Raw genomic sequence first — 25924 nt, 5'->3', positions numbered from 1 at the left:
GACCTTGGATAGCTTCCACATGTTGTAAAGGCTCCATCCCTCAGCTCTAGAATGAGGACAGTGAAAACCACCGCATGGTATTTTACTAAATCATCATGGGAACGAAGTATAAAATGTTCCAGGTAAAATGACCCTCAGTGAATGGTGTGCCTAAGTATTTCTTGGTGGTTATTAGAGAGCAGAGGCCCTGGCTGTGCCTGGGGGGAGGAGTCTCTGTGACAGGAGAGGAACAGGATGTGCAGCATCCCAGGGACTTTTAGAATGTGCCTCTTGGGGCTGGACAGGGCCTCTCCTGCCCTAGGCCCCCCTCTATTTTTTCTGAGGGACATAGGTCCACCTTTGAGACCTCTAGGCCTTTTTCTATGACCCAGTTCTGAAATCCCTCCACTGGGACTCACCTGTTTCACCCTTGACCATACATGGGCCTGATCTACCTGGGATTGGGAGGGTCAGTAAATTTTTCCTGGGTCATTGATGGGTCACACATATGGTCAGTGCCTGTGCTGGCTCTCTGCAACTGATCTGACATTGCAGTAACTGGGGAACATGTTTCAGATACTCTGGGCCAATGTGTGCATTCTGATGTCTCATCTTCTGATAGGTCAGACCAAATGCCAGGCCCTCCAGCCTCCCTTTTCTTAAAAAATACTTTCAGTTGTATATGGACCCAATACCTTTATTTTGTGTATTTTTATGTGGTTCAGAGGATTGAACCCAGTCCCTCACATGTGCTGGGTAAGAGCTTCACCACTGAGTCACACCCCCAGCCCTGCTCCTTCCTTTTTATGGCAGCTTTCTCTCAGTCTGCTGTCTTCCCTTTTACATTTAGTTGTTGTTTGCTTTGCATTAGTCTAATACATTTCACTCAACTTTCTATAGGCATGTATATTTTTCCCTCTGGCCTCACTGTTCTATCTCAGGGCTTGAGTGGGAGGGATACTACACCTCCCCTGGAATCTCAGATGAGGAAGGGGTTGGATGCTCTTGCAGAGGGTGGTGGGGCAGGTGCTCCATCCAGGAGGGCTCAGTAGCTGAATTCAGCATGGGGCTGGGCCAGGGCCTGGCTCCACTAAGAGTGAGAGGCATAAGGAGGTCTCTCAGACACTTTTGATTGGATAATTCAGGATGTGTTCAATCCACAGTATGAATAGAATTGGGAGTCTGGGGGATTCAGTACTTTATATCAACATTAACCATTGTTTTGTGGTTTAGGCATTTATCCAACGCTATTTTAAAAACACTAATATCAGAAAAAGAAGAGGTATTTATTACATGTTGGTCATAAAAGAAAGTTAATATTAACCTCATTAGTATTAGGATCATTTAAGTTTATACATGAAAAAATATTTGTGGTTCAGTGAATAGTGTTTCTTTTCAAAGCAGCTTAATGGTGATCCTGCTGAGCTGGGAGAGGACAGTGCTGAAGTTCCGTGTACCCTGACAGTGCTGTTCATGGATTCTGGCAGTGTTCTTTAAGGAGACCTGACCTGCTTCCACCCCCTCCTCCCCAAATTCAGGGCAAAGGGCAACCTTGGGAGGGAGAATGCTCAGGACAGGGTGAGATAAACTTTCTGACCATGTAATTGAGGCACTTGGGAGTCCTCATGGACATAGTCACAACATCTATCCCCCAGGTTTGTAATGAAAATGACAAGGTCCCTTGCAGGATCTTGCTCACTTGAGTTACCTGGGGCAGGGGGCTGGACTGGTCTGATGGTGGGAGGCAGTCTTCTGGCATATCTAGCCTCTCCCTGGTCCATGAAGTTACTAGATTGATGTTGCCAGATGGCAGGGCTCATGGCTTTATCTCTGCAACTGTGATAATGAGATGGCATAAGTAAAATTTATGTAGCATAGTTCTTGATACTTAGTAGGGATTAAATATAATTTTGTTTTTTTCTTTTTGTCAGATTTCCCTTACAATTCTAGGCCTTGGGGAGTCTGCCCTTGGGGCAGTGATTGGTGGTGGGATTGTGGGGTGGTGGTGGCATTTCACCTCTAAGTGTGGTTTTTCTGCAGTGTTCCAGGAGAATTGTGGTACTCTTTCTTGCTGCCCTGCTCTGCTACCTTCTTCCTGGTAAAGGGAGCGATGTACAGAGGGGAGGGCACACTCTTCTCAGGCTCCTTTTGCAAGCTTTTGCTTTAGATGATGGAAGGAGCCAGAGAGGGGTTACTCCTCTGGCTGGGAGGGCTTAGTGGGGTCCCCATTTCAGAGACTTTACAGAGATCACTGCAACTTATGTGTGGCTCTGCTTTTCCCCCTCTTCCTGGGGACCAACTGCCTTTTGGCAATGAGGAATTTGGGCCCCTAGCATTGGACTCAGAAGCAGATAATTTGGCTCTGAGAGCAGTTTGGGGCAGGTGCAAATTCTGAGGGCAGATTTGGGGCCTACTGGGGTGATTGTGACTCTAACCTTTCTCCAGCTGCTGTGTTTAGAGATGCTCCAGGAAATCACAGCCTTTCATGGGTGGGAGAACAGAGGAGCAGGTAAGTTGGCATTAATTACACCTGTCACCTAAGAGGAGGAAACTGGGGAGAAACTTGTGGCAGAAAGGAGCTGAGGATGGGGTGGTGCAAGAGGCTTTGGGGGTAGGTAGATGGGACAGTCTTGTTCTAGGAAGACCCAGGAGGAGCTTAATCAGGGTTGTTCCTTGACTCATTTGTTTTAGTGGTATTTCTATAACATTTTATGGGACCAGGCCCTGTTCTAATTACATGTAATAACTATAAATTCACATCATTTTCATTAAAAACCTGGGGGATAGATGGTGTGACTATGTCCATCATGCAGATAAGGAAACTCTGGAAAAGAAGGTCATGGTGAGAGTGACTGAGCCTAGATGGCAGCCTACAAGTTGGCTCTCTGAACTTGCCCTTCCCAATAGCACAGACTGCCTTCTCCATGTTCCTTCCAAATAGTAGGTGGCCTCATTATCTCTATGCTCTGTCACCAGGAAGGGTCCCTTACCTCTCAGGCAGAATTCTTTCTCAAAGAAAAAGAAGGCAAGGACAAACATGTTGGTGGGGTATTGCTTGGTACCTGCCAAGTGCAGCACCATGTCCTGAGCCCACAGTGGAAGGGACTGGGCTGAGATTCAGGTTTAGGTGAACTCCACATCTAAAAAAGCAGGACAGGGTTCTGGGCTCCTGTGATGGGCACCACAGCCTCCTTGAGGATGTGTCTGTCAATGACACTGCCCAGGCCAAACCTGGGCATAATTAGGGGGCAGAACAAGAGGGAAACAAGAGCTAAATGTCCTTCCTGATGGGGGCCCTGAATCTGGGCCCTCCTTTCTGGGGGTCATGATTGGTGTGTGAATAATAGAGAGATAGAATGGCCTTCACCACAGAGCTCCAGGTATGGGGAAGGAAAGAGCCTGGTGTTCTGGACTAAGTAGAGCTGCCCTGTGGTTGGGGTGGGAAAGTAAGGAACAGTTTCTTACCAGGTAACTCTAATGGTTTTCTGATACCACAGTTTTCCCAGAAGAGCTGGAAGAATCCTGGGCTCAGCTGTTTGTCAGTGTCAGGGTTGGGAGGCCCAGCACCCTGTTAGTATGATGAAACAATAGGAAATGTTTTGCTCCAGCAGGGGTCTGCTGTCCAGCCCTGAGCCCTGCCTCTATGCTGAGGTGCTGGAGCTCTGGGCTGGACCTGCCTCCTGCCTGCAGGTCTTGGCCCTCATCCCCATCTCTCTCCCCATCTCTAAAGATATGGAAGGCTGCTGCAGTCACTCCTTGCTCTGCTGTCTCACTTCCCTGCTTCTCCTTGTTCAACTGTCCATGGGTGAGTGTCCCCATCTGTTTTCCTTTGTGGTTGTAAACTGCAGGATATACAAACATTTGAAAGTCTATTTTCTCTTATTTTTTATTTTCTTGTCTTTTTTTTTTTTGTGTTGCAAGCTTTCATTCATTCATTTTATTCCTGAAATATTAATGAAATGTTGATTGTTAGGTGCTATTCTATGAAAGAATCATACAGGAATTCTGTCATACAGTTTACCTTCTAGCGGGAGAGAGTGAGTAATAATTGCAACTAGGCAGAGAGCCCTAAGTGTGTTGGAGGAGATGACCATGATGGGAAATGCATCAGGGCAGGGTGTGGGCAGTCAGGGTTATGGGAGGCAGGTGTGGGCAGGCAGCAGTGTTCAGTGAGGTGGTGTGTAGATGGGAACATAACCCTGGAGAAGGGGGAGTGAGCTGTAGGACCATTTGGAAGGAGGGTTCCTGCAGGGGGAGGAGCCTTGCAGAGCTGGCAGTGTGCTGAGGTGTGAGGAAGCACAGAGGCCAGTGTTGCTGGACTAGAGCCCATGGAGAGAGAAGCAGCAGGTGAGTTCAGAGGGGTCTTGGGAAGGAGGGTCCACCTTGTCAGGCCTGGGGACAAGTGGGGAACCATGTGGAGGCTTTGAGCAGAGCAGCAACATGGATCAGCTCACATGTTAAAAGGATCACTGAGGTCAGGAATCCTAGTCATCCTCCAGTTGAGATTTAATGGTGACTGAGACCAGAGTGGAGTGGCAAAGGGTTTGAGAGTAGCTCTTTGAGGCCCATTGCAGTGTGTCCTGCAGAGGAGTCATGTGGTAGCCTCAGAAGCCCAAGAGCACCAAGGGTGGAGAGTGAGGTGAACTGCTTCTTGAACGTGCAGTGATGGGGGTTTCTGTGAATGATGAGAGCAGGATCTTCACAGCAGTAAGTAGCATTTGACTCTATGTTTGAAAGTGCATATGTATTTCTCTCCTCAATCAGTGGAGGAGAAAAAAATAGACTGAAGTAAATAATTTAGAATAAGAAGAGGGGAATTTCCTGGGTGTGGCTGAATGACCAAAGAGTGCTGACCTAGGCCTCAGGTGTGCTCTTTGTCAGTTTCAGGTTTGTTCTGAGTCAGGGGTTAGTTAGAACTGAGTTCCCAATGTGTGCTCCCCAGACCACCCTTGGAACTCCTTGAAAATGCACATTCATTGGCCTACCCCAGATCTAGTGAATGAGATGCTCTGGAGTGGGGTACAGTGATGTGTGCTCCATAAGGCATCCTAGGAGCTCTGCTTCATGAGAGTTTGAGAATCACTGAATTAGAGATTTCTTCATGGAAGGGCCTGGGACCAGGAGCAGAAGCCAATGAGGGAGTGTCTGACATCATTTCTGGCCACATCATTATGATCAGAAGATCTATTCCAAATCCATCAGATTTCTGGCTCCTGTCCCAGCTTTCCTGGCCTTCCCACTTGATGGTGTGTGTTCTTGTTTTTTTGTCTGTGTCTCTCTAGCTTTCTATCCACTATGTCTCTGTCTACAGAGCAGTTCCAGGTTTTTGGCCCTCGACATCCCATTGTGGCAGTGCTTGGCAAGGATACCATACTGCCCTCCTCCCTAGTCCCAGGCATGAATGCAGAGAACATGAATGCAAGGCCCAAAGGGAGTAGGTATTTAGCCAGGTGAGTATGTGGGGGGCCAGAGTTTAAAGCTGAGGGAGCACCTGTTATGATTGATTATTCTGGGTATAATGAGGCCATCATGGTTGGTAGGAGGAGTGAGGGGGAGGATGGTAAGAAGTGGCAACACTAGAATAAAGAGATGGTCCTGTATTAACACCACTCTCCTGTGTCAGGATGAGATCATTAGGAGTGGACACCTGGGGTGGCACAAGAGCCCTGGATGTTGATGGGCTGGAAGGTGAAAAGGCAGAGGGCAGACACATGGTGATGGTGGCTACTTGCATTTGACCAGATAGTTCTTGGGGTTGTGTGTGTGGGCCCTGAGTGTCTCAGATGGTGGAGTTTGGGGAGAAGTGTTGGAGAGGAAGGCAGTTACCAGATCACTAAAGGCTTTGTGTGCTTTGTTATGGAGTTTGGATGCAGAGTAGGGGGAATCCTAAACACAGTCATGCTGGGAATTCTCATGTTGGCAGCTGTGAATGGATGGATGGGAGGTGAGCAAGAAGGAGGCCTGGAGTGCAGTTATGATGTGGAGAGAATGAGTGCCTGACCTGAGGCATGGCAGTGGGGTGGGAGAGGAGGGGTCAGACAGGTTTAGAAACTAGAGTCAACTGAGTAGATTTGTGGGCACAAACTTTGGGAGGCCAGGAGAAGACTTCAGAGACTGCCCGGGTTTTATTTGAACTATTTGTTGTTTGTGGCAGGACTATTGATAACTATGTGTCAGTTGTACTGCTGTGATAATGCTGTGTAACAAACAGCCACAATCTCAGGTGCATCTGGTAAGAAAAATGTATTTAATTTAGGCACTAACCAAATTCAACTAATTGGGGCTGAATTTCACTATTCTCACCTGGGTTTACTCATACATTTTTGGTCATGTTTCAGAAATATAATTAAAAACAAAATCTCCCATGCTAGGAGAAAACACTTTTATTACTGAGTAAGCATCAAACCAGAGTGTGAAACATATTATGATGATTTGTGAATGGATCACACAACCAAAAAGGAATTTCATCTTTCTTTTAATAGCCAAGCATATATAATCTCCTGAATACTTATTTTGAAGATGAAGAATAACAAATCCTGAACTAAGAGGGCTCAAAGCTGTATTTGTTTCACATAACTCATCCTAAATTTACATGGTAGTTTTAGAGATCATCTGTGTCATCTAGTAGGATTTATCAAGAAGCAAAAGAAACTCCTCCAGCTTTATGACAGGGAGTAGTTTTACAACTTGGAGCAAGATGTCCACATAAGTTAGGCTCTTATCTTTCCACAGAAAAGGAGGTAAAGGGTTTCTATCTTCCCTGATTTTTACATTTCAAAGAATTGGTTCCCAGGTCCTTGAGAAAGGCATTCCTGAGCCACAAATCTGCAATAAACCTAAGCAGTTTTCAAAATCATATATAAACATTTCCAAAGAGGAGAAAGTGCAGATCTGTAATTGAAAGTTCCTAAAGCAAATGGTATAAGAAAAAGGAATAGCATCTTCTTTTTTTCAACATGGAGAATTAAGCTTTTTACTTGTAATTTTTATTTGTTTTTAAGTCAACAGAAAAGTTCATCAGGTGCATCTTGGTTGTGGGTGCTGACACTTCAGGTGGTCATGTGGCTGACCTAGGGCAGCTGTAGTAGGTTGACCAGGCAATGTCACATGAGTCCATCCTCCATTGAGTAGCCCAGGATGTCCTGCTATGGAAATGGCAGAGAGTAAAACCAAGATGCAAGGGCTTTTCAAACATCTGCACTAGTCACATTAGCTAATTTCTCATTGGGTAAATCAAATCCCTTGACTGGGCCCAGAGGCAGAATGTAAAGGCAATAAAAAGTTTGTGGAAGTGAGAGAACTGGCTTTGAAGAAGGTTGAGGAATTGGGGATATTTTAATAATCATTTTATTACAAGTGGTGCAAATTTATGAATTCAGTTCTGAAGTTTTGAGTTTGAATTGTATGTGAGGAAACCTTGTAAAGATAACTCATGGAAACATGGGTGTAGGGGAAGAGAATTCAGGAAACAAGGTGATCACACAGAGAGGAAGATGTCCCAGGAGAGTGTGTGAGGTGAGAAGAGAGGAGATTCAAGGAGGGAGCCCTGGGACCAAATTCTTCCTGTTTCCTTTGGGCCTCATGATTGGGAAGAAGCGCCTAGTGCCCTTTGTGGGTCCCTGTACTCCTTCCTTTTCTTCTATCTTCCCATAGAACTCCCAGAATTCAACATGAAAATTCCCCCTCTAGATGTGTAACATGTAGGCAACTCTGGGGTCTCAGGGCCCAAGGCGGCCTTCTGGGGCTCCATCGCTTCTTTCCCAGAGGGATGGGCTCTGACCCCCAAATGCACATAGAAGGGCCAGAAGAGGATGGAGTGCGCATGGTGTGCAAAGCCTCAGGATGGTTCCCAAAGCCCCAGGTGCAGTGGAGAGACCTCAGTGGAAACAAGTTCCCAGCGCTTTCTGAGGCTCACACCCAAGACACTGAGGAGCTATTTAGCGTGGAGGCCACTCTGGTGGTGAGAGACAGTTCTGTGGGGAATGTGACCTGCTCTGTCCTCAACCCTGTCCTGGGCCAGGAGAAGGCCATGGCTATTTACATCCCAGGTCAGTGCTGCTTCCCACTCCCAGCAGAGCTGTGGGGAGGGGCTGGCCTCTCTGAGTGTGCTGGCTCTCCTGGGTGTGCCCCTGACCTGCTGTCTGCCTGGGCCACAGAGCCCTTCTTCCCTCAGGCTTCACCCTGGAAGCCAGCATTTGCTGTGATCCTGACCATGCTGGGGCTCCTACTCTTGGGGGTAGCTATTTTATCAGAAAAGCACTTTCCAAAAGGATACAGATGAGTCAGGAAAAGGATCATCTGTGGCGGCTTAAGGAGGAGGAACAGCAGGCAAAGAAGAGGTGCTGAAGGCCATTGGTAAGACCGCACAAGGCAAGTGCAGACCTGGTGGTGAAGGACAGCTGACAGGGGCCAGAATCTGGGGTCCAGCTCTCTAGGGAGATCCTGGGACCCGTGGAAGTATCTGAGAAGATCAGAGAGGACAGCTAGAGACTGGTGGTATTGGGTGGGTTTGTAGTTAGAAATTCTAGTAAACAAAAAAGTTTTTCTGTTGTTTTCTAGGTACACAGTCTTTTTTTTTTTTTGGAGATGGGGGTTCACGCTGTTTTCCATTTTCTTTCACATGAACTCCAAGCAGATCTCAGTAAGTTCTGCTTTCCCTCCTGAATTTTGTATGTTTTCTTGGTAGCAGATGTTTTAGTTCCTAGCTCCCCTATTTCTTCTTTTTTCAGATTAGAGGAAAACTGCATATCTATCTGGTAACTGACTTTCCGGGTATCTCTGATTTCCTTTTTCTATCTGTGTCCTGGTGTCCCTTCTCCTGTCTCTATCTAGGAACAGTCATGTGGGTCTCCATCCCTGGGAGGCTCATTTGGAAGCTAGTGGAAATCAGAACCCTGATCCCTGAGCTTTCCTAGATCTGGGCTGCTATTTCCTACCTACAGCTTGGAAACTTGGGTGTGTAATAAGATGCAGAATACTATACAGACAGACATTTTTCTGTCTAGTATTCTGCATCTTATTTCAACCTTGGCTTGCCCACCTTATATTGTGCAAAAAGCCATCCATGAATTACTTGAGGGTCTTCTTTAGTTTTGGCAGCCAGGGAGGTTTTAGGTTTAACTTTGGAAACTATCTCTGGCTCTACCATGCAATAGATTGCCCAAGACAAATAACCTTACTCTCTACTAGAAAGATACTTCATAGTAGCTGTGGAATTGGGTGTAACCCATTGGGAACTGGACAGCCAACCTATAACCTTTTTTTGGTGTAGGACATTCTATGGAAGTCCTCTGATGTTCCCTGATATAAAAAAGCAAGCATGGGCTCCATTTTGCATGTTTAGTATAGAAGCTCAATCTGTATGATTGACTGCCCTGTCCCACTCCTGATTTCTGAAAATATTTTCTGTGTCCTGTGGTTTGTTTCATTGTTTTATTTTTCTTATCTTTTATTTTGCAGCCAGCTTATTCCATTGGTGGGAACCACATTACCATCACCTGCGTGGGTCTCATGTGAGAATATCAATTTTTAGCCTTCAATGCATCTAGCTGTTGGTCTGCACCTGGAAGTTTAAAGGCAGATACTAAAAATTTGTTAAATGATCTATATAAGTAAAGGGAGTAATTAATTTTAGGAATGTGGCTTTCTATTCATCTCCCAACAAATCATCATCCAGGGATTATATTTTCTCCAACTCCCAAAGGTGCTAATTCAAGTGGGCTACTCACCACATGTGGGAATGTAGTGGAGTGAACCAAGTACTTCCTAAAGAGTGGTTATTATTCTCTAGAAATATTTCACATGTGAAAAGTTGGGCAGTTTTACCCCATAACTCATTTCTGTCTTTGAATCATTCTTCATTTTTGGTAATTTCCCAAATATCTTTTTTAATTTTGTTTTTTCATTTGTGGTCCTGAGTTGTGACCCTGGTGCTTCAGGCATGCTCTGCAAGCCTTCTACCACGGGCTACATCCCTTCTCCTTTCCCAAATATATCATTGCCAGTAAAAGCCTGGCATATGTATATAATATATATGCCTTCTGACAATTGTGGAATGATTTATATTTTATTCTCTCAAATATTTTCACACAGAGTATAATTTTTATCCTTAGCAGCAAAACTGAATAAAGACAGATAGAATATGGATTTTTATGAGTTTTGAGGCAGATGTTTTCCTGACAGAGAGAAAGCAGTGGGACAGTGGCAGAAGTTGGCCTGTAAAGCAACTGGCTTGATCTGTGGTCCAGGGGATTTCCCACAACACCTGGTGGACCCTGCATACTGCAAGAGGCCATCTCCTTTCTGGTTTCTGTCCTCCTGTGGGTAGTCTCATCTTTAGAATGGAGCGGAGGCCAGGGCAGTGGAGTGAACCAAGTACTTCCTAAAGAGTGGTTATTATTCTCTAGAAATATTTCACATGTGAAAAGTTGGGCAGTTTTACCCCATAACTCATGCTGATTGGGCTTGTTTTAGCTGTGGTCTCACCACTGTGTGATCCCTTTTAACCTGGAGGAAGGCCCCCTGTTTCAGATAAGTGACTCCGATGTTTCCTTGGCCTTCCCTCCTCCAGGGTCCTCCTCTGCCCTTCTGTATCAGTGGCCTCCTCCCCAGGATGGGATGGGTTTTCCTGCTCTCTCTTCTCTAATTTATTTCCAACCTTCCCAGTAAACATTTTTAATTTCTCTTGGGTCTTTTTTTTCATAGTCCATGCACATTAATCTGCCCCTCGCCCAAACTAACCAAAGCAAGCACAACAGAAAAGCAAAATTCTCCTAAAAGGAGAGAAAAATGATTGTCATTTGCATTAGAAGACTACAGGGACTTCTCCTTGGGATTGGACCACAGAACTTACATTACTGTATTTAAATCATTATTCATTTTTTAAACATTTTTTTAAGTTGTAGGTGGACACAATACCTTTATTTTATTTTTATGTGGTGCTGAAGATGGAACCCAGTGCCTCATGCATGCTAGGTGAGCACTCTACTTCTGAGCCGCAACCTCGGCCCTAAAACATTCTTCAATTAATTTCCCAAATGTCTTTTTTAAAATTCTGATTTTAGCTTTTCATTTTGTGGGGGTGAGGAGTGAACCCTTTCTAGGCTTATCCTCTACTGCAGGTTAGGGTTATCTGTACCCCCTGAAAACATTGAGTTCAACTGCTGTTTGTTGTTGGTGCAATAACACTGGAGAGTTCGGTTGTGAGGACAGCCTAGATGGACCAGGGTTGTAACTGTGGATAGGAATTGCTGGTCTCCAAAAAATTTTAGAAATCGTATTTGACAGTTTATTACTTGCATATTCCTAATGTGGGGCCTTAGTTTTATATTCCTTTTACCTCAGATTCCTACCCTTTGTGTCCAGGTTTGGTTGTGTTGTTTCTTCCTGGTCCTCTGGATATTGGTCTTCTCCCAGCCCCCTCATACTCTGACTTGCTATCCTAGTGGGATTGCTTCTAAGCACCTTAGAAGCAACTTGGTTGCTGAGAAATGAGTTTCTGGTGTTCTAAATTTGGGGCCCAGGATGCTAAGGGGGGTATGTGAAACACATGAAACTATATGCAAACTATTCTCAGGAACAAAATGCAAGTTAATGTTCACAACAATTTTCTCTGCTTTTAAGAGAATTTTGTTTTGCCTGTTGGGCTTGGTCTTTGATATTTTTTAATGTAGGGATCATAAAATAAGGAACCTGGGGAGTTTAAAAGTGTTTACCTGAGAAAGGGTATGGAACAAATCAATGAAGAAAGGATGAGATGGGAGAAGAGAGGGGATCAGAAGGAAAGTAGAGTGCCCAAGATTCACATAGACATTTTGGGTGTGCTGAAGCAGTGAGAGCTGGAAGATCACATCCAAGGTGGTTAGAGTTGAGAGTGAAGAGGATTTGTGGGTTCTTTGTATGCATGAAATGTAACCAACTCCTTGATACATCTTTGAGAGTTTTCAGTAAATTTATTGTGTGTGTGTGTGCGCACGCACACACGTGTGTGTATGTGAATTCCATTAAGCCATTTCTAAGTAATCATTTCATTGAGTTTGCCTGTGGTAATGAGACCACTTCCCCCTTCCAGTAGCAGTTAGGAAAGGCATATGCTAAGGCAGTTTCCAATACAATGAAAGATTATCCAGAGGACTCTTGAACTCTGGGCGTGAGTTTAGGACCTGTGCCATCTGAATTTGTATAATATGCCCTTTTCCTGCTCTGGGTGTTTCTTTTTCACATCAGGGATATAGACTGTGAGAGTCAGAGGAGAGTGAGCCATTGTATCAAGGAGGCTTTGGATTCAGATGTATGAGGAACACTCTTTGAGAATCTTAATGATTTTCCTGGGGACATGTTTATTAAAAAAGAAGGATCAAATAGTCTGTTTTTTTCATCTCCACATTATCTGCTGAATTACCATCTACAAGTTTCTATATATAACTTGCATACTCTTTTATTTTATAAGAATAAACACCTATGCATACTAGAATCCACACTTTCATATTAACAGGTCCATAGTGTGAGGTTAACTAATGTCTGATCTCATCTTGTTCATGAAATTATAACAATGAGTTATAAATTAAAATTATCTTCAGGAATTATGGGAAGGGTGCATTAAGGTGCATAGCATGGTACTTGACACACCAGAAAGTCTCAAAAGTTTTTTTCTTTCACTCTTTCTCTTTTTCTCCCTATCTGCTTCCTTCTCACTTTTCTTCTCCTTTATATCTCAGTCAGTTATTATATATAAAATTATAATTTTATTCCAACTAATGTCTTGGTGAAAAATGAGCAAAATTTACTTTTCTCCAAGGGTTATCTGGGTCTGCTCAGCCATTTTATATGATCTAGTTTCTATGAATCAACTCAACAAAGATGGAAGTACCAATGTATGTGATTGAACCTGTATTAGTGCAAATGGGGGGCACAAATTTAGATACTAATCTTTAAGAAAGAAAAAATCTTGTTCATTTATTATTTTTTTAAAAATTTAATATTATATTGCAATAGTAAGTTTTTGACTAATTATAAGGACATTTTAAAAAGTTTATATATGATAGCAGAATGCATTACAATTCTTATTACACATATAGAGCACAATTTTTCATATCTCTGGTTGTATACAAAGTATATTCACTCCAATTCGTGTCTTCATACCTGTACTTTGGATAATAATGATCATCACATTCCACCACCATTTATAACCCCGTGTCCCCTCCCTTCCCCTCCAACCCCTCTGCCTTATCTAGAGTTTCTCTATTCCTCCCATGCTCTCTCTCCCTATTCCACTGTGAATCAGCCTCCTTATATCAAAGAAAACATTCAGTATTTGTTTTTTTGGGGAGATTGGCTAACTTCACTTAGCATTATCTTCTCTAACTTCATCCATCTACCTGCAAATGCCATGATTTTATTATATTTTATTGCTGGGTAATATTCCATTATGTATACATGCCACAATTTTTTTATCTATTCATCTATTGAAGGGCATCTATGTTGGTTCCACAGGTTAGCTATGGTGAATTCTGCTGCTATGAACATTGATGTGGCTGTGTTCCTGTGGTATTCTGTTTTTACATCCTTTAGGTGTAGACCAAGGAGAGGGATAGCTGGATTAAATGGTGGTTCCATTTCCAATTTTCCAAGAAGTTTCCATACTGCTTTCCATATTGGCTGCACCAATTTTCAGTCCCACCAGCAGTGTATGTATCATTTTCCCCATGTTCTCACCAACATTTATTGTTGTTTGTCTTCAAAATAGCTGCTATTCTGACAGGAGTGAGATGAAATCTTAGAGTGGTTTGACTTTTATTTCTCTAATTGCTACTGATGTTGAATATTTTTTCATGTATTTTTTTTTCATGATTGATTGTACATCATCTTCTGAGAAGTGTTTGTTCATGTCCTTGGCCCATTTATTGATTGGCTTATTTGTTTTTTTTTTTGTGTGCTTAGGTTTTTGAGTTCTTTATAAACCCTAGAGATTAGTGTTCTTCTTATGTTTGAGGGGTAAAGATTTGCTCCCAAGATGTAGTCTCTCTATTCACCTCACAGATTGCTTCTTGTGCTGAGAAGAAACTTTTTAGTTTGAGTTCATCCTATTTATTGATTCTTGATTTTAATTCTTGTGCCACAGGAGTCGTATTAAGAAGTTCTGTCTAACCCCACATTATGGAGATTAGGGCCTATTTCTTCTTCTATTAAACACAGGGTCTCTGGTTTCATTTCTAAGTCCCTGATCCATTTTGAGTTGAGTTTTGTGCATGGTGAGAGATAGGGGTTTAATTTCATTTCCAGTTTTCCCAGCACCATTTGTTGAAGAGGCTATCTTTTCTCCAATGCATGTTCTTGCACCTTTGTCTAAGATAATTGTAATTTTGTGGGTTATTCTTTGTGTCCTCTATTCTGTACCATTGGCCTACCAGTCTGTTTTGGTGCCAATACCATGCTGTTTTTGTTACTATTGCTCTGTAGTAGATATAGTTTAAGGTCTGGTATTGTGTGTGTTCTGGTTACTGGTGTGATCAGTTGGTCTCTCTGCTACCTCAATCATGTGAGTAACAGCAGCAGAGTCAACACACAGATACCAGGAGCTGGTGAGAGCTGGCAGGTGACAACCATTGTTGAACTCCAGGCAATCTCGTTTAATGTGGAAGTGATTACAATTGCTATAGAATACATCTTCCAATCATACTTAAGCAATCAGGTTATATAACATGTAGAAACTAATCATCTTATGATTAATGTAGCCACACTATGAGGAAGCTGTAAATATTGCTATATGATGGAAGGCAGACTGGAAGGATCATTGTCCCTAGGGGAGGGGACCTTTTTAGGGGTTTCATGCCCCGATGCACCTAACTCATGGTTTCCTGGCCTTGTAGCTTGGCAATGCTGACATCAAGCACTGAGGATATGGTTTCACTGACAGCTTGCTAGAGCAGAGCCGCCCCCTCCTGCAGGTGTTTCTGTAAAAGCATAGGTCTTCCTAGCACTCTGAGCTGCCCGTAGCTGCTAGCTGTAAACCAAAAGTTTTCTAAAATGGTATAGTGATGCCATCTGCTTCACTGTTCCTGCTAAGGATTGATTTAGCTATTTTGGGTCTCTTATTTTTCCAGATGAATTTCAAAATTGCTTTTTTTATTTATATGAGGAATGTCATTGGAATTTTGATCAGAATTGTATTAAATCTGTGTAGTGCTTTTGGTAGTATGGTCATTTTGATAATATTAATTCTGCCTATCCAAGAGCAAGATAGATTTTTCCATCTTCTAAGGTCTTCTTTGATTTCTTTAGGGTTCTTTAATTTTCATTATATAGATCTTTCACCTCTTTCTTTAAATTGATTCCCAGGTAATTAATTTTTTGGAGGTTATATAAAATGGTGTAGTTTTCCTCGTTTCCCTTTCTGTGGATTTGTCACTGATATACAGAAATGCCTTTGATTCATGGGTGTTGATTTTATATCCTACTTTGGTGAATTCATTTACTAGTTCTAGAAGTTTTCTGGTGGAACTTTTAGGGTTTTCCAAGTATAGAATCATATCATCAGCAAATACTGCCAATTTGATTCTTCGTTTTTTTTGTACCCCTTTAATTTCTTTCGCCTAATTGTTCTGTCCAGCGTTTCAAGAACTATGTTAAATAGAAGTGGTGAGAGAGGGCATCCCTGCTTTGTTCCAGTTTTTATTTTTTATTTGTTTAAATTGATTTTATTATTTTTTAAAGTACACGACACCAGTGGAATGCATTGTAATCCTTATTACACATATAGAGCACCATTTTTTGTATCTCTGTATTTAAATATGTGCACAACAATTTATACCATTATACATGTACTTTTTTCTTTTTTTGCATTACAATTCTTAATACACATATAAATCAAATTTTTTATATCTCTGTTTGTATATAAGGTATGTGGCCACCAATTCAAGTCTTCATACATGTACTTTGTATAATGATGACCATCACATTCCACCATCCTTGCTAATCCCCTTCCCCTTCCCTTTATATACCCTAGAGATTAGTGCTCTATATGATTTGTGAGGGGTAAAAATTTGATCCCAGGATTTGGGCTCTCTGTTCACCTCACCTATTGTTTCTTTTGCTGAGAAAAAACTTTTTAGTTTGAATTCATCTCATTTATTGATTCTTGTTTTTAATTCTTGTGCTATAGGAGTCTTATTAAGGAAGTTGTGGCCTAATCCCACATGATGAAAATTAGGGCCAAATTTTTCTTCTATTAGATGCAGAGTCTCTGGTTTCATTCCTAGATCCTTGATTCATCTTGAGTTAAGTTTTGTGCATGATGAGAGGTAGGGGTTTAATTTCATTTTGTTGTGTATGGATTTCCAGTTTTCCCAGCACCATTTGTTGAAGATGCTATCTTTTCTTCAGTGCATGTTTTTTTGCCACCTTTTTCTAATATAAGGTAATTGTAATTTTGTGGATCAGTCTCTGTGTCCTCTATTCTGTACCATTGATCTACTGGCTTGTTTTTGGTGCCAATACCATGCTGTTTTTGTTACTATTGATCTGTAGTAAGGTCTGGTATAGCAATACCACCTGCTTTTCTCTTCCTGATTACAATTGATTTATCTATTCTGGGTCTCTTATTTTTCCAGATGAATTTCATGATTGCTTTTTTCTATTTCTATGAGGAATGCCATTGGGATTTTGATAGGAATTGCATTAAGCCTGTATAGTGATTTGGTAGTATAATCATTTTGATAATTTAATTCTGCCTATACATGAGCAAGGTAGATCTTTCCATCTTCTAAGATCTTCTTTGATTTCTCTCTTTAGGCTTCTGTAGTTTTCATTGTACAGATCTTTCACCTCTTTTGTTAAGTTGATTCCCAAGAATCTTTTTTTTTTGAGGATATTGTGAATGGGGTAGTTTTTCTTATTTCCTTCTCAGAGACTTTGTCACTGACATACAGAAATGCATTTGATTTATGGGTGTTGATTTTATATCCTGCTACTCTGCTAAATTCATTTACTAGTTCTAGAAGTTTTCTGTTGGAGTTTATTGGGTCCTCTAGGTATAGAACCATATCATCAACAAATAGTGCTAGTTCCAAGTTCTTCTTTTCCTATACTTATTCCTTTAATTTCTTTCATCTAATTGCTCTGGTCAGTGTTTCAAGAACTATCTTGAATAGAAGTGGTGAAAGAGGGCATCCATTTCTTGTTCCAGATTTTAGAGGGAATGCCTTCAATTTTTCTCTGTTTAGAATGATGTTGGCTTAGTGTAGATAGCCTTTAGCATGTTGAGACATGTTCCTGTTATCCCTAGTTTTTCTAGTGTTTTGAACATAAAGCAGTGTTTGTATTTTGTCAAATGCTTTTTATGCATCTATCAAGATGATCATATGATTCTTATCTTTAAGTCTATTGGTGTGATGAATTGCATTTATTGATTTCCATATGTTGAAATAACCTTGCATCCCTGGGATGAATCCCACTTGATCATGGTGCACAATCTTTTTGATATGTTTTTCTATATAATTTGTCAGAATTTTATTGAGGATGTTTGCATCTATGTTCATTAGAAATGTTGTTCTGAAGTATTCTTTCTTTGAAGTGTCTTTGTCTGGTTTTCGAATCAGGGTGATATTGGTCTCATAGAATGAGTTTGGAAGTACTCTCTCTTTTTTGATTTCCTGAAATAAATTGAAGAGTATTGGTATTAGTTCTTTTTTGAAGGTCTGATAGAACTCGGCTATGTATCCATTCGGTCCTGGGCTTTTCTTGGTTGGTAGTCTTTTGATGGCTTCTTCTATTTTCTCACTTGATATTGGTCTGTTTAAGTTGTGTATATCTTCCTGACTCAATCTGGGCAGATCATATGACTTAAGAAATATATCAATACCTTCACTGTCTTCTATTATATTAGAGTATAATGTTTCAAAATAATTTCTAATTATTCTCTATATTTCTGTAGTGTCTGTTGTGATATTGCCTTTTTCATCACATATGCTGGTGATTTGAGCTCTCTCTCTCTCCTTCTCTTCGTTAGCATGGCTAAGGATCTGTCAATTTTATTTATTTTTTCAAAGAACCAACTTAATTTTTGTCAATTTTTTCAATTGTTTCTTTTATTTTGATTTCATTTCAGCTCTGATTTTAATTATTTCTTGCCTTCTACTACTTTTGCTACTGATGTTTTTTTTTTCTTTTTCTAGGGCTTTGAGATGTAGTGTGAGGTCATTTATTTGTTGACTTTTTCTTCTTTTAAGGAATGAACTCCATGCAATGAATTTTCCTCTTAGTACTGTTTTCATAGTGTCCCAGAGATTTGTATATGTTGTGTCTGTGTTCTCATTTACCTCTAAGAATTATTTAATCTCCTCCTTGATGTCTTCTGTAACCCATTGTTCATTCAGTAGCAGATTGTTCTGGCTCCATGTGATGCAGAAATTTCATTCTTTATTTTGTCATTGATTTCCAACTTCATTCCATTATGATCTGATAAAATGCATGGTAGTATCTCTACTCCTTGGTATTTGCTAAGAGTTGCCCTGTGGTATAGTATATGGTCTATTTTTGAGAAGGATCCATGTGGTGCTGAGAAGAAAATGTATCTGCTTGATGCTGGTTAATATATTTCTATATATGTCAGTTAAGTCTAAGTTATTTATTGTGTTATTGAGCTATATTGTTTCTTTATTCAACTTTTGTTTGGAAGATCTGTCCAGTGGTAAGAGAGATGTGTTCAAGGCACACATGATTATTGTGTTGTGGTCAATTTGACTCTTGACCTTGAGAAGAGTTTGTTTGATGAATATAGATGGCACCATTGTTTAGAGCATATATATTTATGATTGTCCTGTCTTGTTGGTGTATGATTCCCTTGAGCAGTATGTGATGTCCATCTTTATCCCTTTTGATTAACTTTGGCTGAAGTCTGTTTTATTTGATATGAGTATGGAGATTCCTGCTTGCTTCTGCAATCCATGTGAATGGTATCATTTTTCCAAACCTTTCACCTTCAGTCTGTGTATGTCTTTTCCTATCAGATGAGTTTCCTGGAGGAGAATATTGTTGGATATTTTTTTTTAAATACAATCTTCTAGCCTATGTCTTTTGATTGGTGAGTTAGAGCCGTTAATTTAATTTAGAGTTACTATTGAGACATGGTTTGTATTTCCAGCCATATTTGTTTATTTTTGTTATTTTACTTGAACTGGTTTTCTTCTTTGATTAGTTTTTCCTTTAGGTTACTGCCTACCATCTGCTGATTTTCATTGTTGTGTTTTATTTCCCCTTCATGAAATATTTTGCCAAGGATGTTTTACAGTGCCAGGTTTCTAGCTGTAAATTCTTTTAACTTTTGTTTATTGTGGGAAGTTTTAATTTAATCTTGAAATCTGAAGCTTAGTTTTACTGGATACAAGATTCTTGGTTGGCACCCATTATCTTTCAGAGCTTGCTATATCTTGTTCCAAGATCTTCTAACCTTCAGGATCTGTACTGAAAATCTGCCTTTATCCTAATTGGTTTACCTATATATGTAATGTGTTTCCCTTCTCTTGTGACTTTTAAAATTCTCTCTTTATTCTGAATAATACAGAAGTTGGGCATTTTCATTATAATGTGTCTTGGTGTGGATATGTTTTGATTTTGCACATTTGGCATCCTGTAGGCTTCTTGGATTTGGATTTCCATTTCATTCTTCATGTCTGAAAAGTTTTCTGATATTATTTCATTGAACAGATTGCTCATTTCTTTGGTTTGGACCTCCATGCCTTCCTCTATTCCAATAACTTAAATTTTGTCTTTTTATGCTATCCCTTATTTCTTGGATATTCTGCTTGTGGTTTCTTATTATTTTCACTGTGCTGTCTGCATTCTTTTCAAGATGTTATACTTTGTCTTTGCTGTCTGATGTCCTGTCTTCTAAGTGGTCTACTCTGCTTGTAATGCTCTCATTTGAATTTTTAATTTGGTTTATTATTTCTTATATTTTAAGCATTTCTGTTTTGGTTTTGGTATAACCTCTATCTCCCTATAGAGGTGACCTTTGCTTCTTGGATCTGTTTATGTAGCTCATTGGCAAAGTGATTTTTCATTGTCTGTATTATCTAATGTCTTCTTTAAGATTCCAAATCATCTAATTCATGTATATCCTGAAATCTTTCTCTGTAATTTTTCTGCTGTAGCTGTTAATTTTTTGTGTTGTCTTAAATTATTTGTGCTATTTTCTTCCCTTGTCTTTTCATGTTGCTTGTGCTTCGTTCCAGCTCTGTGGAACTGGGGTGTTTTTGCTTCATATTCTATAGACTTGTAGTGCTCTTGTAGTTCCAAGATCCTTCCTTTGTGGGGAAGGACAATGTTGACAGTTCCCAATATCAACAGTACATCACCTATGAACAAATTATTGTTATTAAGACATTTTAGTTAGTCTCAATATCTAGAAATTTTGGATTCAATTATTATTTAAAATATAATCAGTAGTTTTATAAAAGTTGTACAGTTTCTGGTGGCAGACAGAGAACTGGGGGTTGGGCTTATGACGTTATATTAAGGGGGAAAGATATGAGGGTATGGGATTAATATAATGTAGGAAATTTGGAGGAGAACTCTAATGAAGAGGAGGGTAGACATGTACGTTGGAGCACAGTAGAATGCATAAAAACAAACACATATATGTATTTAGAAAATTACAAGAAGTAAAAATAATAAAAATTAGTAGGTTGAAAGAGGAAAAGAGAAGGAAGAAAAATAAAAAGGAAAGAAGGAAAGAGAAAAGAGAGAGGGAGAGAAAGAAAAAAAGGGGGGTGCTTATGCAATTCCTCTATATTATATCATTCTGGTGACTCAATTCTTAAAGTTCTATTTCATGCAATATTCTTGGTTTCACATATACGGAGGTTGTGAGGACCAGAGTAGGAAAGGTAGAGGAGAAAGAAAAAGGATAAAATGGAAGAGAAGAAAACAAACAAACATAAAACAAAAAAAAAAAATACAAACAAACCAACAAACAAACAAAAATACTATTAGAATTCTGTTTTCCTCTCTTTTCTTCCAGTAGTTGGAGCTCTCTATTCCAAGCTTGAGTCTCTGCCCTCCCCGTGGTGTTGGTAACCAGTGTGAGAAGACTTGAGCTCTCCCTCTCTTGCCTGGAGCTTCCCTAATCTTGGTTTCTCTGAGTTGCTCTGAGTTTTTAGACCCCTCCTCTCTATTGCTTATCAGGTCTCAACTGTGGGATTTCTTGCTCTTCGCCCTTGGTTTGCACCAGGTGGGCAGTACCCTGGTCATACTGCACACCTGTCAAATGAGAGCTGTTTTTGTGTTGGAAAGTAACTGTGCCAAATCATCACAGCTGAGGGGATTGAGAGTTGGAATCCAGATACCTGTTCAGTCGCATATTCATCCAGACTGGTAGCCATGACCACCAAAAGATGGCGAGAAATATTTTTCAAGATGAAGCCACGTATGTTTCATGCACAGGGGTGTCTGGTGTGGGTAGCTGGGATGTCCTTGTGCTGTTGCTAGAAAGTTGTCTGGTGACCTGCTTTGGAGAAGAGTGTAGTCTGGAGTTCTGTAGCTCTGCACAGGTCCTTATTTAATGTTTTTACTTCACTGCTTGAGAGCTGCTCATGTGCTCAAACTGTGGGATTTGGAAATGGAGTCTAAATCTTACCGGAAGACAGAGTCTCTGAGTTCTGTGTGGTGTTAGCAGCACTGGTGGATTCTGTGAAAATACACTGTATGTGGTCCTGTCACACACTCTGAGATGCTGTATTCTGTCAAGGCGAGTGCCTATGGAGAAGCTACACACAGCTGCGGCACACAGCATCCAGAAAACGGTATCTCTTGTACTCCGCCATCTTCGATCTTCCTTGTTCCAATTTGTAGAGGGAATGCCTTCAAGTTTTCTCCATTTAGAATGATGTTGGCCTGGGACTTAGCATAGGTAGCCTTTATGATGTTGATATATGTTTCTGTTATCCCTAGTTTTTATAGAGTTTTTGAACTCTATATTTTGTCAAATGCTTTTTCTATGTCTATGGAGATGATTCTTTAAGTCTATTGATGTAATGAATTACATTTATTGATTTTTGTATGTTTAACTAACCTTGTATTAATGGGATGAATCCCACTTGATCATGGTGCATGATTTTTTTGATATGTTTTTTGTATTTGATTTTCCAGAATTTTATTGAGAATTTTGGAATATATGTTCATTAGAGATATTGGTCAGAAGTTTTCTTTTTTTGTTGTGTCTTTGCTTTGTTTTGGAATCAGAGGGATATGTCTTTTTCTATAAGATGAGTCTTGTAGAGTGAGTTTGGAAATGCTGCCTTTTTTTCTATTTCTGAAATAAATTGAAGAGTACTGGTATTAGTTATTCTTTAAAGGTCTTGTAGGACTTGACTGTGTATCTGGTCCTAGGCATTTCATGGTTGGTAGACTTTTGATGGCATCTGCATTTTGTCACTTGAAATTGATTTGTTTAAATTGTGTATATCATCCTGATTTAATTTGGGCAAATTATATGAATCTACAAATTTGTCAATGCCTTTGATAGTTTCTATTTATTGGAGTAAAAGATTTCAAAATAATTTCTGATTATCTTCTGTATTTATGTGTTGTCTGTTGTGATATTTCCTTTTTCATCATGTATGTTAGTGATTTGAATTTTCTCTCTTCTCCTCTTTGTTAGCATGGCTAAGGGACTGTCAATATTATTTATTTTTTCAAAGAACCAACTTTTTGTTCTGTCAATTTTTTCAATTATTTCTTTTGTTAAAATTTTATTGCTTTCAGCTCTGATTTTAATTATTTCCTGTCTTCTGCTGATTTTGGTTTTGATTTGTTGTTCTTTTTCTAGGGCTTTGAGATGTAATGTTAAGTAATTTATTGTTGAGTTTTCATTCTTTTAAGGTATGAACTCCATGCAATGAATTTTCCTTTTAAAACTGCTTTCATAGTGTCGCAGAGATTTTGATATGTTGTATCTGTTCTCATTTACCTCTAAATTTTTTTAAAAATCTCTTCCATGATGTCTTCTGTAAACCATTGTTCATTCAGTACCATATTATTTATTATCTAGGTGTTGGATTGGATCTACCTTGCTCTTGAATAGGCAGAATTAATATTATCCAAATGACCAGATCTGTTGTAATTTTGTACATTTGATGTCTTGTAAGCCTCTTGTATTTGGTTTTCCAATTCATTCTTCATGTTTGGAAAATTTTCTGATATTATCTCATTAAAGAGAATGTGCATTCCTTTGGTTTGAAACTCTGTGCCTTCCTCTATCCCAATAACTCTTAGATTTAGTCTTTTGATGCTGTTCCATGATTCTTGGATGTTCTGTTCATGGTTTCTAAGTTTCTTCACTGTGTGATCAACTTTATTTTCCAGATTGTGTACTTTGTCTTCATTATCTGATGTTCTTTCTTCCAAGTAATCTAGTCTGTTATGCTTTCTATTGAGTTTTTTATTTGATTTATTGTATCCTTCATTTCAAGGATTCCTGACTGTTTTTTTCATGGGCTGTATCTCTCTCTTGAAGTAATCTTTTGCTACGTGTATTTTCTCTCTTATCTCATTGTTGGAGTGATCTATTTTTGCCTGTGTTTGCTCATTTAGGTCATTCTGTATTTCACAGATCATTTTAATTATGAATCTTTTGAACTCCTTCTCTCACATTTCATGAACTTTGCTGTCCATGGGTTCTGTTATTATAGTATCCTGGTTTGTTTGGGGGCACCTTCCTCCCTTGTTTTCTCATGTTGTCTTGTGTGTCTTCCTTTCTTGCAGTGTGGATCTGAGATATTAAAGTTTCTTCCCTATATTCTTGTAGTACCTGTGAAGATTGTCTTACCTTACCTTGGTTTTGGGCTTCCATACCCTGCTGGTGTCCCTCAATGAATGCAACTGCATCCTGGATCTGAGTCCTGCATATGTTGGAGTGAGTGGATATAGGCCACTGGACTTTACCCCCCAAGGTTTTCTGCCAGTCAGAAGGGACATTCCTGCTCCTAAGGCTAGGCTCTGCCAGTGCCTGCCCCACCTGTGGAGGGGTGGACTGGGCCTACTGAGAGTCTGGATCCCTTGTGGACTGGTGTGGGCAGTCTGGGATGGCTCTCGCTTCCCATGGTAGTCCACTGGTTAGAAGGGGCAGTTCTTCACCAGAGGCTCAGCTCTGGCGAGTGTCTGCCCCACCAGGAAAGGTGTGGACCAGGCCTGCTATGCCCCTGGGCCCCACAGATGCTGGCGTGGGTGGATCTGGGCCTCTGGACTTTATCTCCCATGGTAGTCTACTCACAGTCCGTTCTTTATAAGTAATTGGAGGTCTTGGAAATTTTGATAACATCAATTAAATCTCTTGATAACCCAGTTTTCAGGATGGTTGTGTGTCTGTGCCTTGAGAAAAGCATTATTTAGTAGTTAAATCTGAACAGTGACCTTTCAGATTTATATCCACTGTTTTGATCCTGGGGTGTTAAGGTTTTGGGCTTAGTCTTCATGGGAAAGCTGCAGCAGAATGTGTGAGGTGTGTGTGTGTGTGTGTGTGTGTGTGTGTAAATATACAGCAGCAGAATGTTTTCACATAGCTTTTCCCTTCTTCCTTCCACATTGCTGTGTTTCAGAAGACTGGGTGCTGACCCTGATGTGTAGAGACTCTGCAAATCCCTGATATGAGATCTGTGTTCTCTCATAGATTGACGGAAGGAATGGTTCCAAGCCTATGAGTGACTGTGTGCTTCTAGATGTTCCTCCTGTTGCCCTCATGGCTTCTGGCTTCTCCTTAAGTTCTCTGTGGTGATTCAGATGCTGGCATCACCAACAGTGTTACCATGGCAGAAGTGATGGTCACAACACTGGTACTGGTTCTCAAGGGTCCTGTCACAAATCTACCCCCCCTAAAATCAGCCTCTGGCTCTTTCTCCTGTTTGAGAACATGGCCTTGAGTTAAAAGACTCATATTGCAGGAAGCTTATCCCCTCCTCAGTTCAGGCAACTCTGTGGCTATGAGGTGGTGGGTGTCTGTGTGCTTTTTATTGGGGCAGGGGAGGACTTTGCATGATTGATAACTCTCTCAACAGGGCCTGTCACTCTGGATCCAGACTCTGATCACCACAGGCTTTCTGTCTAATGAAAAGATGCATATGCACATATGAGAAATGCAGTGTGTTGGATTTTGAGGGCATCATATCAGGAAGATGTTACTGGGAAGTGGTGATAGAGAAAGGATGGTTCAGCAGGTGGACTCTGGGAGTCTGAAGGAAAGATATGAAAAGAATAGATTGGCATGAGGAATTACCAGATAGGGGGTTTTAGGTCATGGGGAAGTTTAAGGATAGATGTTGTGCCTGGACTGGTCCTGTGACTTGGTTATTTCCTAGGCAAAATCCCTGCCAGGGTGGGGGTTTTCCTGGACTACAGTGAAGGGGATGTCTCCTTCTATAACTTGATGGATGGTTTTCATATTTTCTCTTTCCCTCCAGTTTCCTTCTGTGGAACTCTCTTTCCATACTTCATGTTTATGTATGGAGATGTGTCCATGACAATTTGCTCCATGGAGAGTCTGAGGGGCTCCCTATACAGCTTGACAATTCATTTCCTTTAGAGGCAATCCTGAGCACCTCAATGGAGGGGTTCAACGCTGGCTGTGGTGTTGATGGTGCTCACCCAGAGGCTGAATCTCCATTACTTCCCTGAAACTTTCAGGTTTTGTTCCCACAGGGTCCATTGCTGTCCTTGATCCCCCACTGTTGCCTTTCCTTTGGCTACAGACTCCCTGTGGCAAAATCTCCTGAGATGATACTTGGAAGGCTCACTGGGCTTGTCCTCCTGCTCTGTGTTCAGACTTAATATGTGTGGTTATGAGAGTTCTATTCATGTCCTATATTCAGATAGCAGAAGAAAAAATTTGACTGTTTTGGAACTGGCTTAGGGAATGTGGAATTTAACTATGAGGAGCCATTTTTTTTTTTTTTTGGTT

General features: G+C 40.6%; 1 protein-coding gene across 1 annotated transcript; it reads left to right on the top strand.

Moving 5' to 3' along the window:
• Positions 1–4307: 4307 nt before the first annotated feature.
• Positions 4308–25549, top strand: LOC114099319 (butyrophilin-like protein 1). Its single transcript, XM_071613825.1, has 6 exons — positions 4308–4326; positions 5291–5429; positions 7669–8027; positions 8136–8215; positions 24051–24231; positions 25326–25549. Exons 1-6 carry the CDS (start codon positions 4308–4310, stop codon positions 25547–25549), a joined length of 1002 nt encoding a protein of 333 aa, XP_071469926.1.
• The last annotated feature ends 375 nt before the right edge of the window (positions 25550–25924 follow it).

Source organism: Marmota flaviventris, chromosome 6 (genome assembly GCF_047511675.1).
Source record: "Marmota flaviventris isolate mMarFla1 chromosome 6, mMarFla1.hap1, whole genome shotgun sequence".
Lineage (NCBI taxonomy): Eukaryota > Metazoa > Chordata > Mammalia > Rodentia > Sciuridae > Marmota > Marmota flaviventris.
This window is presented reverse-complemented; position numbering and strand designations above follow the sequence as displayed.

Excerpts from the sequence above, each read along its gene's own strand:
- LOC114099319 (XM_071613825.1), top strand. Across the intron at positions 8,028-8,135 it reads CATGGCTATTTACATCCCAG|AGCCCTTCTTCCCTCAGGCT; the intron begins GTCAGTGCTGCT and ends CCTGGGCCACAG. Across the intron at positions 24,232-25,325 it reads TCTGGACTTTATCTCCCATG|GCAAAATCCCTGCCAGGGTG; the intron begins GTAGTCTACTCA and ends GTTATTTCCTAG.